Raw genomic sequence first — 14,776 nt, forward strand, 5'->3', positions numbered from 1 at the left:
AAGGATCCAAGAAGGACAACACCAAGACACATAATAATTAAAATGGCAAAGATGAAGGACAAGGAAAGAGTTTTAAAGGCAGCTAGAGAGAAAACGATCACCTATAAAGGAAAACCCATCAGGCTAACATCAGAATTCTCGACAGAAACCCTACAGGCCAGAAGAGAATGGCATGATATATTAAATGCAATGAAACAGAAGGGACTTGAACCAAGGATACTGTATCCAGCAAGACTATCATTCAAATATGTTGGTGGGATTAAACAACTCCCAGACAAACAAAAGCTGAGGGAATTTGCTTCCCACAAACCAACTCTACAGGACATCTTACAGGAACTGCTCTAGATGGAAGCACACCTAGAAAGAACATAGCACAAAACACCCAACATATGAAGAATCGAGGAGGAGGAATAAGAAGGGAGACAAGAAAAGAATCTCCAGACAGTGTATATAACAGCTCAATAAGCAAGCTAAGTTAAGCAGTAAGATACTAAAGAGGCTAACCTTGAACCTTTGGTAACCACAAATTTAAAGCCTGCAATGGCAATAAGTACATATCTTTCAATAGTCACCCTAAATGTTAATGGGCTGAATGTACCAATCAAAAGACACAGAGTACCAGAATGGATAAAAAAGCAAGACCCATCTATATGCTGCTTACAAGAAACTCACCTCAAACCCAAAGACATGTACAGACTAAAAGCCAAGGGATGGAAAAACATATTTCACGCAAACAACAGCGAGAAGAAAGCAGGGGTTGCACTACTAATATCAGACAAAATAGACTTCAAAACAAAGAAAGTAACAAGAGATAAAGAAGGACACTACATAATGATAAAGGGCTCAGTCCAACAAGAGGATATAACCATTCTAAATATATATGCACCCAACACAGGAGCACCAGCATATGTGAAACAAATACTAACAGAATTAAAGGGAGAAATAGACTGCAATGCATTCATTCTAGGAGACTTCAACACACCACTCACCCCAAAGGATAGATCCACTGGGCGGAAAATAAGTAAGGACACGGAAGCACTGAACAACACAGTAGAGCAGATGGACCTAATAGACATCTATAGAACTCTACATCCAAAAGCAAAAGAATATACATTCTTCTCAAGTGCACATGGAACATTCTCCAGAATAGACCACATACTAGGCCACAAAAAGAGCCTCAGTAAATTCCAAAAGATTGAAATCCTACCAACCAACTTTTCAGACCACAAAGGCATAAAACTAGAAATAAACTGTACAAAGAAAGCAAAGAGGCTCACAAACACATGGAGGCTTAACAACACGCTCCTAAATAATCAATGGATCAATGACCAAATCAAAATGGAGATCCAGCAATATATGGAAACAAATGACAACAACACTAAGCCCCAACTTCTGTGGGACACAGCAAAAGCAGTCTTAAGAGGAAAGTATATAGTAATCCAAGCATATTTAAAAAAGGAAGAGCAATCCCAAATGAATGGTCTAATGTCACAATTATCGAAATTGGAAAAAGAAGAACAGATGAGGCCTAAGGTCAGCAGAAGGAGGGACATAATAAAGATCAGAGAAGAAATAAATAAAATTGAGAAGAATAAAACAATAGCAAAAATCAATGAAACCAAGAGCTGGTTCTTCGAGAAAATAAACAAAATAGATAAGCCTCTAGCCAGACTTATTAAGAGGAAAAGAGAGTCAACACAAATCAACAGTATCAGAAACGAGAAAGGAAAAATCACGACGGACCCCACGGAAATGCAAAGATTTATTGGAGAATACTATGAAAACCTATATGCTAACAAGCTGGGAAACCTAGGAGAAATGGACACCTTCCTAGAAAAATATAACCTTCCAAGATTGACCCAGGAAGAAAAAAAGAATCTAAACAGCCCAATTACCAGCAACGAAATTGAAGTGGTAATCAAAAAACTACCAAAGAACAAAAACCCCGGGCCAGATGGATTTACCTCGGAATTTTATCAGACATACAGGGAAGACATAATACCCATTCTCCTTAAAGTTTTCCAAAAAATAGAGGAGGAGGGGATACTCCCAAACTCATTCTATGAAGCTAACATCACCCTAATACCAAAACCAGGCAAAGACCCCACCAAAAAAGAAAACTACAGACCAATATCACTGATGAACGTAGATGCAAAAATACTCAACAAAATATTAGCAAACCGAATTCAAAAATACATCAAAAGGATCATACACCATGACCAAGTGGGATTCATCCCAGGGATGCAAGGATGGTACAACATTTGAAAGTCCATCAACATCATCCACCACATCAACAAAAAGAAAGACAAAAACCACATGATCATCTCCATAGATGCTGAAAAAGCATTTGACAAAGTTCAACATCCATTCATGTTAAAAACTCTCAGCAAAATGGGAATAGAGGGCAAGTACCTCAACATAATAAAGGCCATCTATGACAAACCCACAGCCAACATTATACTGAACAGCGAGAAGCTGAAAGAATTTCCTCTGAGATCGGGAACTAGACAGGGATGCCCACTCTCTCCACTGTTATTTAACATAGTACTGGAGGTCCTAGCCACGGCAATCAGACAAAATAAAGAAATACAAGGAATCCAGATTGGTAAAGAAGAAGTTAAACTGTCACTATTTGCAGATGACATGATACTGTACATAAAAAACCCTAAAGACTCCACCCCAAAACTACTAGAACTGATATCGGAATACAGCAAAGTTGCAGGATACAAAATCAACACACAGAAATCTGTGGCTTTCCTGTATACTAACAATGAACCAACAGAAAGAGAAATCAGGAAAACAACTCCATTCACAATTGCATCAAAAAAAATAAAATACCTAGGAATAAACCTAACCAAAGAAGTGAAAGACTCATACTCTGAAAACTACAAGTCACTCTTAAGAGAAATTAAAGGGGAAACTAACAGATGGAAACTCATCCCATGCTCGTGGCTAGGAAGAATTAATATCGTCAAAATGGCCATCCTGCCCAAAGCAATATACAGATTTGATGCAATCCCTATGAAACTACCAGCAACATTCTTCAATGAACTGGAACAAATAATTCAAAAATTCATATGGAAACACCAAAGACCCCGAATAGCCAAAGCAATCCTGAGAAAGAAGAATAAAGTAGGGGGGATCTCACTCCCCAACTTCAAGCTCTACTATAAAGCCATAGTAATCAAGACGATTTGGTACTGGCACAAGAGCAGAGCCACAGACCAATGGAACAGACTAGAGAATCCAGACATTAACCCAGACATATATGGTCAATTAATATTTGATAAAGGAGCCATGGACATACAATGGCGAAATGACAGTCTCTTCAACAGGTGGTGCTGGCAAAACTGGACAGCTACGTGTAGGAGAATGAAACTGGACCATTGTCTAACCCCATATACAAAAGTAAAGTCAAAATGGATCAAAGACCTGAATGTAAGCCATGAAACCATTAAACTCTTGGAAGAAAACATAGGCAAAAACCTCTTAGACATAAACATGAGTGACCTCTTCTTGAACATATCTCCCCGGGCAAGGAAAACAACAGCAAAAATGAGTAAGTGGGACTATATTAAGCTGAAAAGCTTCTGTACAGCAAAAGACACCATCAATAGAACAAGAAGGATCCCTACAGTATGGGAGAATATATTTGAAAATGACACATCCGATAAAGACTTGACGTCCAGAATATATAAGGAGCTCACACGCCTCAACAAAAAAAAAACAAATAACCCAATTAAAAAATGGGCAGAGGAACTGAACAGACAGTTCTCCAAAAAAGAAATACAGATGGCCAACAGACACATGAAAAGATGCTCCACATCGCTTATTATCAGAGAAATGCAAATTAAAACTACAGTGAGGTATCACCTCACACCAGTAAGGATGGCTGCCATCCAAAAGACAAACAACAACAAATGTTGGCGAGGCTGTGGAGAAAGGGGAACCCTCCTACACTGCTGGTGGGAATGTAAGTTAGTTCAACCATTGTGGAAAGCAGTATGGAGGTACATCAAAATGCTCAAAACAGACTTACCATTTGATCCAGGAATCCCACTCCTAGGAATTTACCCTAAGAATGCAGCAATCAAGTTTCAGAAAGACAGATGCACCCCTATGTTTATTGCAGCACTATTTAAAATAGCCAAGAATTGGAAGCAACCTAAATGTCCATCAATAGATGAATGGATAAAGAAGATGTGGTACATATACACAATGGAATACTACTCAGCCATAAGAAAAGGGCAAATCCAATCATTTGCAGCAACATGGATGGAGCTGGAGGGTATTATGCTCAGTGAAACAAGCCCAGCGGTGAAAGAGAAATACCAAATGATTTCACTTATCTGTGGAATATAAGAACAAAGGAAAAACTGAAGGAACAAAACAGCAGCAGAATCACAGAACTCAAGAATGGACTAACAGGTACCAAAGGGAAAGGGACTGGGGAGGATGGGTGGGTAGGGAGGGATAAGGGAGGGAGAAGTAGGGGGGTATTAAGATTAACATGCATGGGGGGGTAGGAGAAAAGGGAGGGCTGTACAACACAGAGAAGGCAAGTAGTGATTCTACAACATTTTGCTATGCTGATGGACAGTGACTGTAAAGGGGTTTATAGGGGAGACCTGGTATAGGGGAGAGCCTAGTAAACATAATATTCGTCATGTAAGTGTAGATTAGTGATACCAAAAACAAAGCAAAAAAAAAAAAAAAAAAGGGCAGTTCCTGTGTGGTAACCACCAACGAGTTCTACACAAGGGTATAAAGGGCATATAAAAGTGTAGGCAAAGGGTCTGTTTGTGTTTATACAGAGGATCAAAGCCTAATTGGGCTACCCCGAAAATGAACTAAGATACGATATGAAAAAGAACTTCCAACATCTGCACTCTCTGGAAGACTCATGCCAGAAGATGATCATCAAAAAACCCCAACAAAGATCCACGCACTGCTACAGCTGTAGATGCACTCATCCTACCAGTTCCTGGACTTGCCATGGGAATGAGGAAGGAGATATCTAAGCTGGCCTGTGCATACAGTAAAACAACAAATTTGACTGGATCTATACTGTTGGAACTCAACCAAGAATTTGGAGAAGTGCAAATTGTAGCGCTCCAAAGTCTTACAACTACAGACTATTTACTGTTAAAAGAACATATGGCATGTGAACAGTCCCCAGGAATGGTTTGTTTTAATTTGTCTGATTTCTCTCAGACTGTTCAAGTTCAGTTGGACAATATCCACCATATCATAGATAAGTTTTCACAAATGCCTAAGGTGCCTAACTGGTTTTCTTGGTTTCACTGGAGATGGCTGGTAATTACAGATATGCTTTGGTTATGTAACTATACTCCTATTATGTTAATGTGTGTGCGCAATTTAAGTAGTAGCTTAAAACCTATACATGCTGAAGTTACTCTACGAGAAGATATGTCAAAGAAATAATCAATCTTCCCATGTTTTCTTCCGCCTGCTACTTCTATAGCTTTTCTTCTTCCTTCCTAATTACAACCCTTAAATAGAATTCGTGCCTCATATCAAATTTACCAAGTATCACAATTCTTCCAAGTGGTAAAGATACCTCAAGACAAATGCTGGGCATAGAAGCCACAGGGCATAAATATGCAAAGAAGTAAAAAGCTAACCTTTTCAAACAATAAGGCTTCTCTCTCACTTACCAACTTCACATTTCCCTGTATGGCCCCGGAAGATGACTGGTTAGCCAGAGATGGGTAAGATTCCTCAAGGGAGGAACAACCTAAGACAGGCACAGTCGCAGGGGGGCCATCAGGTGAGAAATTGGGGATCAACAGAGGTGAGGCTTAGAACCTCACCCCCCCTGTTCTGAGAGAAATCTTCTGCATACATGGATGTTTTATTGCCCTGGTCTAGCTTGGATTAACACATAGTCTACAGGCACACACCTGATCATCTACATGTGCTCTCTTACAACACTAAACTATGTTTTCTACCTTTATCTTGTATCTACCTACCACTTCAGCATTTTATTAAAAATAATAATAATAAAGAGAGAAATGTGGTATCCACATATAAATCAAGTATAAAAACCAAATGAGTATTCATATTTGAACTGACTGTTTAGAGTTCATAATGCATGAGCAAAACCGAAAGTTTCTGTGATGACTGCCCTTGTACTGTTCACTATGTAACTTATTCATTATGTAAGAATTTGTTCTACATGTAAAAACTTGTTTGTTATGCCTCAGAAGATTGGAGACTGATGAAAATTAGGCTTGGGGTGGATTAATGATTGTGCATTGAGCATTGACTCCCCTATACAGAATTTTATAGTCGTTAACAACCATTTGATCAATAAATATGAGAGATGCCCTCACAAAAAAAAAAAAAAAAAAAAAAAAAAAGAACAGACTTCCAATGGTAAAATAAATAAGTAACCGGGATGTAATGTATAGCATAAGGAATATAGTCAAGATATTGTAACAGCTTGGTAGGGTGATAGCTGGAACCTAGAATTATGTATATAAATGTTCTACCACTGTGTTGTACACTTGAAACTAATGTAATGTAATACTGTGCGTCAACTACCCTTCAATAAAAAATAATTATTTAAAAAAAAAAAAAAAATAGGAATAGTACCTATACCTCAGAGTTGTGTTTTGAAGGTTAAATGACTACCATACAGCACTTGGAAGAGTGCCTTGCACATCATAAATGCTATAAACTCTAACTTTCCTATTACCACCAAAGCCAGGTCACTCACTTATCTTGCCAGGGGTAACGGGTCTCCCTAGCTCTAGTCTTGTTGCCTTTAAATCTATTCTCCATCCTATAGTCAGCGATCTAATGCAAAAGTGACCATGGGCTACCCTTATTTCTATGCACACCCTGTTCCCGGCATGTCACACACAAGATCCATGCTGCATCCCCCTTCCTAGCAATAAGATTCCTCTTGTCTTCATCAAAGCCTGTTACCAGGCCAGAAACATAAGAAAAGATAGTAATTTTTAAACAAATTTGCAGATACTGAGTTCCCTTCTTCCTTCTCTATAAAAACATTTTCTATCACTGTAGTTAACGCAAACCAAGAAAGCAAAGCAGGAGAAAAGGGGACAGGAAAAAAATGCTGAACTACCCAAGACATTTTGTACTCAACCTATGAAGTGACTATGTGAACATCACTGAATATTTGCTCTGCAAATGCTTGAAGTTTCAGAACTATGATCAAAGGATGTATTAACATGGCTCCAAATAAATCTACATCAATCTCCTATATTATCCTTCAAATCTGAGCTCAAGAATGATCATCTCACAGTTAATCACAGCTTCCTCTTTAACTCTGTAGCTTGTATCACACCGCACCATGCTGTAAACCATTTACATATTTTTCTACCATTCCAGAATATGAGCTTCCTGAAAACAGGGGGACTGGCATCTTTGCCCACCTATTATCTAGGCAATTGCATGGCACAAAACAAACTCTAAGAAAATGCTTGCATGATAGATCATTTTTGATGAAATATTATTGTGATATAAAATGTTTTCCTCTTTTCCCATTTTCATGTTTCTGAAATAAGGACACATAATAATTAATATTTAATACAATGCTGTTTCTCTTTCCTCTTGGAAGTTTATTATTAAATTGATGGTAAATCACATAACACATGGTGTCAGAGAAACCAGGAAATACAGTATGAATGAACAATTTCTAGCATTAATGAAAACTGTATCAATAATTATTTTCTTACTGATGTGGTCAATTCTTCATTTTCTATGGTAATTCACTACAGCAGTAGCTAAATATTCCCTAATTATAGGAAAGAATACATATATTATTTGAATATGTTTACCAAATACATCATTTTTTCAGAATTATCAAGTTATTTTTCCTAGTGTAATATCAGAATCAGCCTAATTTCTGAATATGTAGCATTACTAGAAAGATTCTAATACCTCAATCAAAAGCATACAACTCTGAGAACATTAAGACGAAAGGGTCTTTGTGTTCTTTAATATTCTATAACTTACATCTGTCTTTTTTCCTATACTTACTACCTGACTTTATTTTAAATGATGGCAAGATATACTACTTCCTCAACCATGTTTCTCCTTGCCAAATTCTATAACTTGGCTTATATAGGACAAAGTCTTATTGTGTTTACAAGATTTAACTTTTGCCTATTCTACTTCCCAAGTCTGTTCTATCAGCAGACTTACACACATCTCAACCTTAACATCATTGCCCTGACAAGGTTTCAGCTCCTTAAATCACTAATTATCAATCCGCTCTCAATGTCCTTTTCTTACAAATTAGCCTTTTTCTCTTCCCACTACACTGCCTATGTTTTAAAAATATATTATTTTTATTAAATGAATCAACCAGGGTATTTCTAATTTCTCACTAAAACGAAGTATAAAACATTACATTAAAAATGATTATTTTAATTCCAACCAACATCATAACATGTTGGCAAAAACTTGAATAGGAAATAGAGGTAATTGCCCTAAAGATTCACCCACTGATGTCAGTCTAAATCTGCAACGGTTGGAACTGATGATATTGTGTACTTAACTGAATGTAGGTAAATCTGTACGACAAATGTAAGTGACTTTGTGGTCAAACATGTATTACTTACATGAGAACTTACATCCTGGATTCCTAAGAACAAAAAAAGTTTACAATATTGAAAAGATTATGAGATATTATCTAAAAATGCTGAGCTCTTGGCATTTTTGTTTTTCTGTAAACAAATAAACTTTCTGACAAAGAACAGAAAAAAGTTCTTTAGGCAAAATATCAGCTTCTGTTATTGAATCAAATGGTTTTTTAAAATTTAATTCTGAAATATAAATAACAAAAATTTAGGTATTTATATTATTATGAGAATATACTTCTATGAGAAAGAAAAATTGGCTTTGACTCTAAACCACATCATCAGCTGTAAAGTTAGTTTAGTTTCTTTAAAAGCTACAAACTATATCCAGATGTACAATTACTTTATAAAAAGAAATATTATATTCTCATGCAGAGGGGGAAGGAGGAAAGCTTATGAAAGCTATTAATTCTCCCAAATCTGCTTTTAACAAATTTTGAAACACTTCTAGAACTATAAATAGAAATAGTTATACTTTTATAGTACTTATACAACACTAAATATTTCAAATCTAAATTGAAGTTAAAATATATTTTAAGATTATTAAACTAGTCTTTTACTACTTTATTTAATGTTTCCTTTATTGTAAAACTAATGCCTATGTCATTTACCTATATGAAAAAACTGTCCAAAAGATAATAAATATAATTTAGTTACCATTTTTAAAATTAAACACCTAACAAAAGTCATTCATAATTTATAGTATTTCTGTGGTTTTAATTCATTTTAGTTAACACATTTTTATATTTGCATTTCCATGGAAATTACAAAAGTTGTAACATACATACTACAAAATATAGCTATATAACTAAATTGACATTAAACCTATTTAATCTAGAACATTTCTAAGAACTTCACTGAGCTGCCATAATTTTTGTCAGCATATGTAGTACTGAATGACCATTAAAATACCTGAATTGAAACTATTCCAGTCTAGCAGTTTGTAAGATCTTGTGTTACCCATAATTCCGACAAAGGCTGAGTTCAAAACAGCAAATTAGTAGATCAGTTTTAGGTGCAGAATAGTAGGGGAAAAAATCAAAAAATACTACAAACAAGAACACAATTGACAACACCACTCGACAGGAACTGGAAAGACACAGACAGCAGAGTTAATAAGAAGTAGAAATAGAAAGGGAAGAAGAAGCATGCTATCATAATCTAACATTAACTAAAGCCTAATTGTTTAAGATAATTACCTTGATTTTTAAAACCACCCCATTCTTTCCCTTGTTGTATGATCCTGTTTGCTTAAAATTTAACAAAGGAGGAAGCTCTAAAAGAAGTAACAACTCCAAAATAATAATCTGTAGAGTTCTCAGGAGGTGGTGGTTTTAAAATAAGATTTTTTTCGTTCTACACTCAGTGTGAAATGAAAATTTCCCACATTCACTAAGTCAAAAAAGATAGCTTCAAGATTCAACTAAGTGCAAAACGAGCACTTTTAACATTAGCACATGCTAATCTCAACCCATCATAAGTTTCTCTTAGCAGAGTAACTCAGTGTCATAATATTAATACATCATCATTATGGTGGATGCTAATCTGCAGTCTTATTTTACCATTCAGCTTTTTTCAACAAATTAAAACTGAAAAATAATTATTTAAGGGACCCTAGAGATTAATAACATGTTAATAAAGTGTTCCTTTTAATGCATAATACATATGTAAAACAATGAAAGAATGTGACATTTATATTAAAATAATATTGGTACCATTTGAATATAAAATTCATTTGTACTTAATTGAAAGCAAAATTAAAATACAACTTATATACCATTAAAAGCATTTAAATGTGTACAGTCATAATCTTTTAGGAAATAATCCATTAGTAACTGGGAATTTCTACATGTGAACTGAGAAAATGTTCTGAAAGGAAGAGTATGGGTAAGCTGGTAATTACAATACACAAAATGTATCTTACAGTTAGGAGTTCTGTTTTCCTCCCCAGACTTAGATTCTTAGATTTCTTACACAGCTAGAATAAACTGGCAAGTGTGATAAACCCCAAAAAGCAGGTTTTTGTAAACAGTAATGTGATCTTAAATATAGTTCTCTACTTTTAAACTTATTTAAGTAACCTTCCTTTGTTCTCCCAGACTCTACAGCTTACTCAGAGTTCATGGAAGCAACAATAAAATCAAAATGTTTTCTGACATTAGACATCACCAACAACTGAATATACTCCCGAAACCACTTTTAGAGCTATCATGTGTCAGTGAGCACCATCTATCAAAATATTTAAGTCAATGGTCTAATGAAATACAGGTAAATATTCTTGAGTAACAGTTAAAAATCAAATTAACTCAGTATTTCCTTGCACCTTCCAAATAATTAAAGTTCCTAAACAGAAAGATAAGGAACTTGAGTCTTCAAGGTCTCTACATTAAACTGGCATCAGTCTAAATTTGCCTTTAATTACTACAGAATATACAAATAGTACATGAAAATCTTAAACTGACCAGAAAATTAAGGAACAGAGGGGAAAAATAATAAACCAGAAAAGAGGAAGAGAAGACTGACACTTAAAAGATGCATTTGCTCAGCTTTAGTTAAATAATCCTAGCTAGTATTGCTTTTCTGAAATCTCACTCAGGGTCTAGAAAAAATCCACTCAGTTTTTCTGTAATTATTAACTCAAACCACAGGGCACAGACAAACTTTTTTAAAATTTAAAAGAACAGTAATGCTCTATATCCTCAAAATCACTACCTGCAATGTTCTGCATGCACTAATTTCAAAGTATTTTCCTCTTTGTTATAGCAGTTAGTGCAAGCCTCAGGAAGAGGTTATTGGAAGTGACAATTTAAAATTTCTGAAAATATATGTATATATACCAAATAAGAATACTAATATAACTTTAATTTTAAGGTATGTCATTCAAATTATAAGGGACTCAAGCAAGTTATTGGGCTTTTAATCAATGAGAGATGCAAAAAAACATTCTATATGGAAAGGTCCTACCACACTTAACAAGCTTATTTTAGATTTAGAAAAAAATCACCAAAACATTTCTAATCCAAGGGCCTGAAATTTCTGGGGCTTTGATCCCTTTCTTCTTTTATAATCATGGCCCCATGTTTTAAAGGAGTGAGCTACTATTCTTATTTGTTCCTCATTCAGAACAAACAGCTACATAAAAGAAACCAAGGACCCAGAGACAGTAATTCCTTAAAAATTCTTAGATGCTATACACAGTGTTTACAATTACATCTTAAAAGAGAGCTTCTTTTAGGAATAAGGAAATTATTTAAATAATCTATAAAAAGCTAATGCTAGTGAAAATAATTAACTTACTACATTAAGTGAACAGCCACAATGGTGAAATTGTAAAATTTGTTATCTGCCTGGGTCAAATAAAGTAGCTGATTCAAAAGTTACTTAAGGATTCCCTCAAAGTTACATCTTTGGCCAAAAATGAATCAAGATTTGTTTGTTTTGTATAAAAGTGTAACTAAAATATATTTCTACTTAGTTTATTTTTAATTAAAATTACTGTGCACATCTTTTAAAGCAACATGTGCTAGTTTACACTTTCTTCTTCACTCCTCTTTTTGGATAGATATGGCCTTAAACAAACAACATTCTAAAAATTCATTTTAATAACCACAATTTAAGTAAATGAAACACAGAAAAGAAACTTCCAAAGAACATACCAGGATTGTGGATTCGATCCAGAAGCTTCACAGAGCGTGCACTAACAACACCACCAACATGCATAAGAAATCCAGGAGGAAATGCCGTCAAGGTGAAAAATGGAAATTCCTAGCAGAAAGAATGGGGGGAAAAAACAACTGACCACATGTAAAGTACAAAAAATTAGCTTGTTAAAATGCTTATCGTCAGAGACTGTAATGGGGTGTGTAGGGGGGACTTGGTGATGGGGGGAGTCTAGTAAACATAATGTTCCTCGTGTAATTGTAAATTAATGATACCAAAAAAAATGCTTATCATAAGGAAATAAATTCGATCCTTTAACAAAAGGCTACCAATTATACATTATACATACTTTGTAGTTAAAATTTTCTTATGATGTTTAGGGTTTCTAATCCATTTTCCCATATATACCATGTTATACAGAATCCAAACCCTCTTTTTATCAATTCTCAATGGAAAAACATGTTCTCAGAGCTCTGACTTGAGCTATTTAAGCATACTCTTCCTTTCCCTCAATCTCCTACCGTGATACAACTTTCCAATGAGAGGAGATTCCCTAACCCCTCTACCCCACATCTACTTCTCAGCTGGGTAGACCACCCTGCCCCCTGCATACAAACCTGATTGTAGGCTACTTGCAAAGCCTCTAAAGGCCTGGGGCAAAAGCCCTAAAAGAACGTGGGACTCGGAGTGTGGGGATGGGGGGATGGCATGAGCAGTGTGGGTTAAGAGATACATAGAAAGGTGAAGATTAGGGCAAAAAATCGAGTTAGATGGGTACAGAATCCTTGTGAGAGATTATTTACCCTACCAAAACCAGGGCAGCAGGAGAAAATATAAGGACATAAATACACCTTAAGGAAAAGGGAGAGGTATGTAGATGACAGCCAGGGAGGCAATCAAATTCCACAAGCTCTTCCAAACTTTATTCTCTCCTTCTCTCTCAAGGACATCAATCTCATCAATTTAGAGACAAAGAGAAGCATGCAAGAGAGAAAGGATATTCATTGAAATAACACCCAGGATGAAAGGGAAGCTCCTGTGGCTGCCCAAATACAGAGGTCCCCTCTCACAAGATGCAAACTGGATGCAAGTAAGAGGAAGTTAATGCCTGACTTATCTGGCTGCAATATTAATGTAGCTCACTTAACCAGAAGTCACTTACCAGTAGCCTCAGCTATTCAGAACATAACTGAGAACTGGAAAATAAGCAAAACAGGGCTCTCAATAGTCAAAAGAACTGTTACAGTTCTAAGTACTAAAGTTCATGTACTTTATAGGAGATCCCTGCAGATCATATTCAAATTCAGATATACAGTAATTACAAACATAAAATTCTAAGAACATTTTCTAAAAGTTATCAGTATCTTTTCTTCTGAACCACAGCAGATTATACGCAGCAAATAAAAGGTAGGAGATAAAAGAGATACAAGGACTACTAGAAGCAGGCACATTAAAAGCGGCAAGATTACTGACTGGCTGCTTAAAGCATGGAGAATACGAACTCAAAAAGCATAATTCACAAAGCATAGCAACTTGGAGTCATTTAGCACAAATGCAAAGATTCTTGCATACCTCAGTAACCCACGAAGACACAGCATAAAATTTATATATGTGTGTGTGTGTGTATACATATACACACACACACACACTTAGAAATAAATTCAGTTAAAACTTGGAAGTAATCTTTAAATTAACAAAGGTTAAGAAAAACCTAAGCTATATTAAAAAAGGATAAAAGAAAAAAAAAAACAGTCAATGGAAGTGGGTATGTTTGGCCCCGCTGATAAGTAGAGGAAAAGGAGGAAAAGGGAGAAGATGGAAGGGGAATTTCACTTTCAATGTATTATAAACTGTTTAGTCAAAATGCCTCCTTATTTCCATCTGAATCCCCTAAATTTATGTTTTAAATGAGAAATGCATAGGTAAGCTTATGCTATTAGAAACTAGAGTATTTTACCTAATAAATTAGGTCTTAAGATTTTTTTTTCAATTTTAAGAACAATGAAGTTTTCAATTTCCTTAAAATACTGAGGCATAGTGTAAAAAAGCACTTTACATTTAATCTTTATAAACATTTCAAATATTCTGGGCAAGAGACACTGAAACTAAAATCTTTGGAAGCTAAATAGAAAGTAGTACTTCCTTCTAAGAAAACAGAAATAAGTTAGGTAATTTCACACATTGGAAAACATCTGTATATAAGATTTTAGATAAGTATGAAAAATGCACCTAAATGATTTCTCTATTTGAGGTTCTTTGACTCTTCTTTGCAAATTTAAGATGGGACAAAAGGGACAAGAGGCATCATACTAGAGCTGGTCATAGCAGAAAAACTCGGGGAATGGCTGACCAAAGAGGCAGGCCCACTTTGCCAACTTAAACTCTGTCCTACATGTCCCTAGTTCATCCAATCAGCACACCACTCACTTTCACACGCAATATTTAACCTAATAATGGCATTGCTATTCCACCAAAACTACATC

The 14,776-nt window shown here is 35.4% G+C and overlaps 1 protein-coding gene across 29 annotated transcripts in view; it reads right to left on the reverse strand.

Annotated features, from left to right (window-relative positions):
- C2CD5 (C2 calcium dependent domain containing 5) overlaps positions 1-14,776 on the reverse strand; it is a 94,977-nt gene that overhangs the window by 47,095 nt on the left and 33,106 nt on the right. For 15 of the 29 annotated variants that reach the window (XM_036889323.2, XM_036889320.2, XM_036889318.2 and 12 more), the window contains 2 exons: positions 12,290-12,398; positions 9,546-9,611 (listed from right to left, as the gene is read on the reverse strand). In XM_036889323.2, the coding sequence (XP_036745218.1) occupies positions 9,546-9,611; positions 12,290-12,398 (175 nt within the window). The remainder of the gene's footprint in view (positions 1-9,545; positions 9,612-12,289; positions 12,399-14,776) is intronic. The other 14 variants (XM_036889321.2, XM_036889342.2, XM_036889333.2 and 11 more) reach the window with 1 other exon arrangement.

Source organism: Manis pentadactyla, chromosome 14 (genome assembly GCF_030020395.1).
Source record: "Manis pentadactyla isolate mManPen7 chromosome 14, mManPen7.hap1, whole genome shotgun sequence".
Classification (NCBI taxonomy): Eukaryota; Metazoa; Chordata; class Mammalia; order Pholidota; family Manidae; genus Manis; species Manis pentadactyla.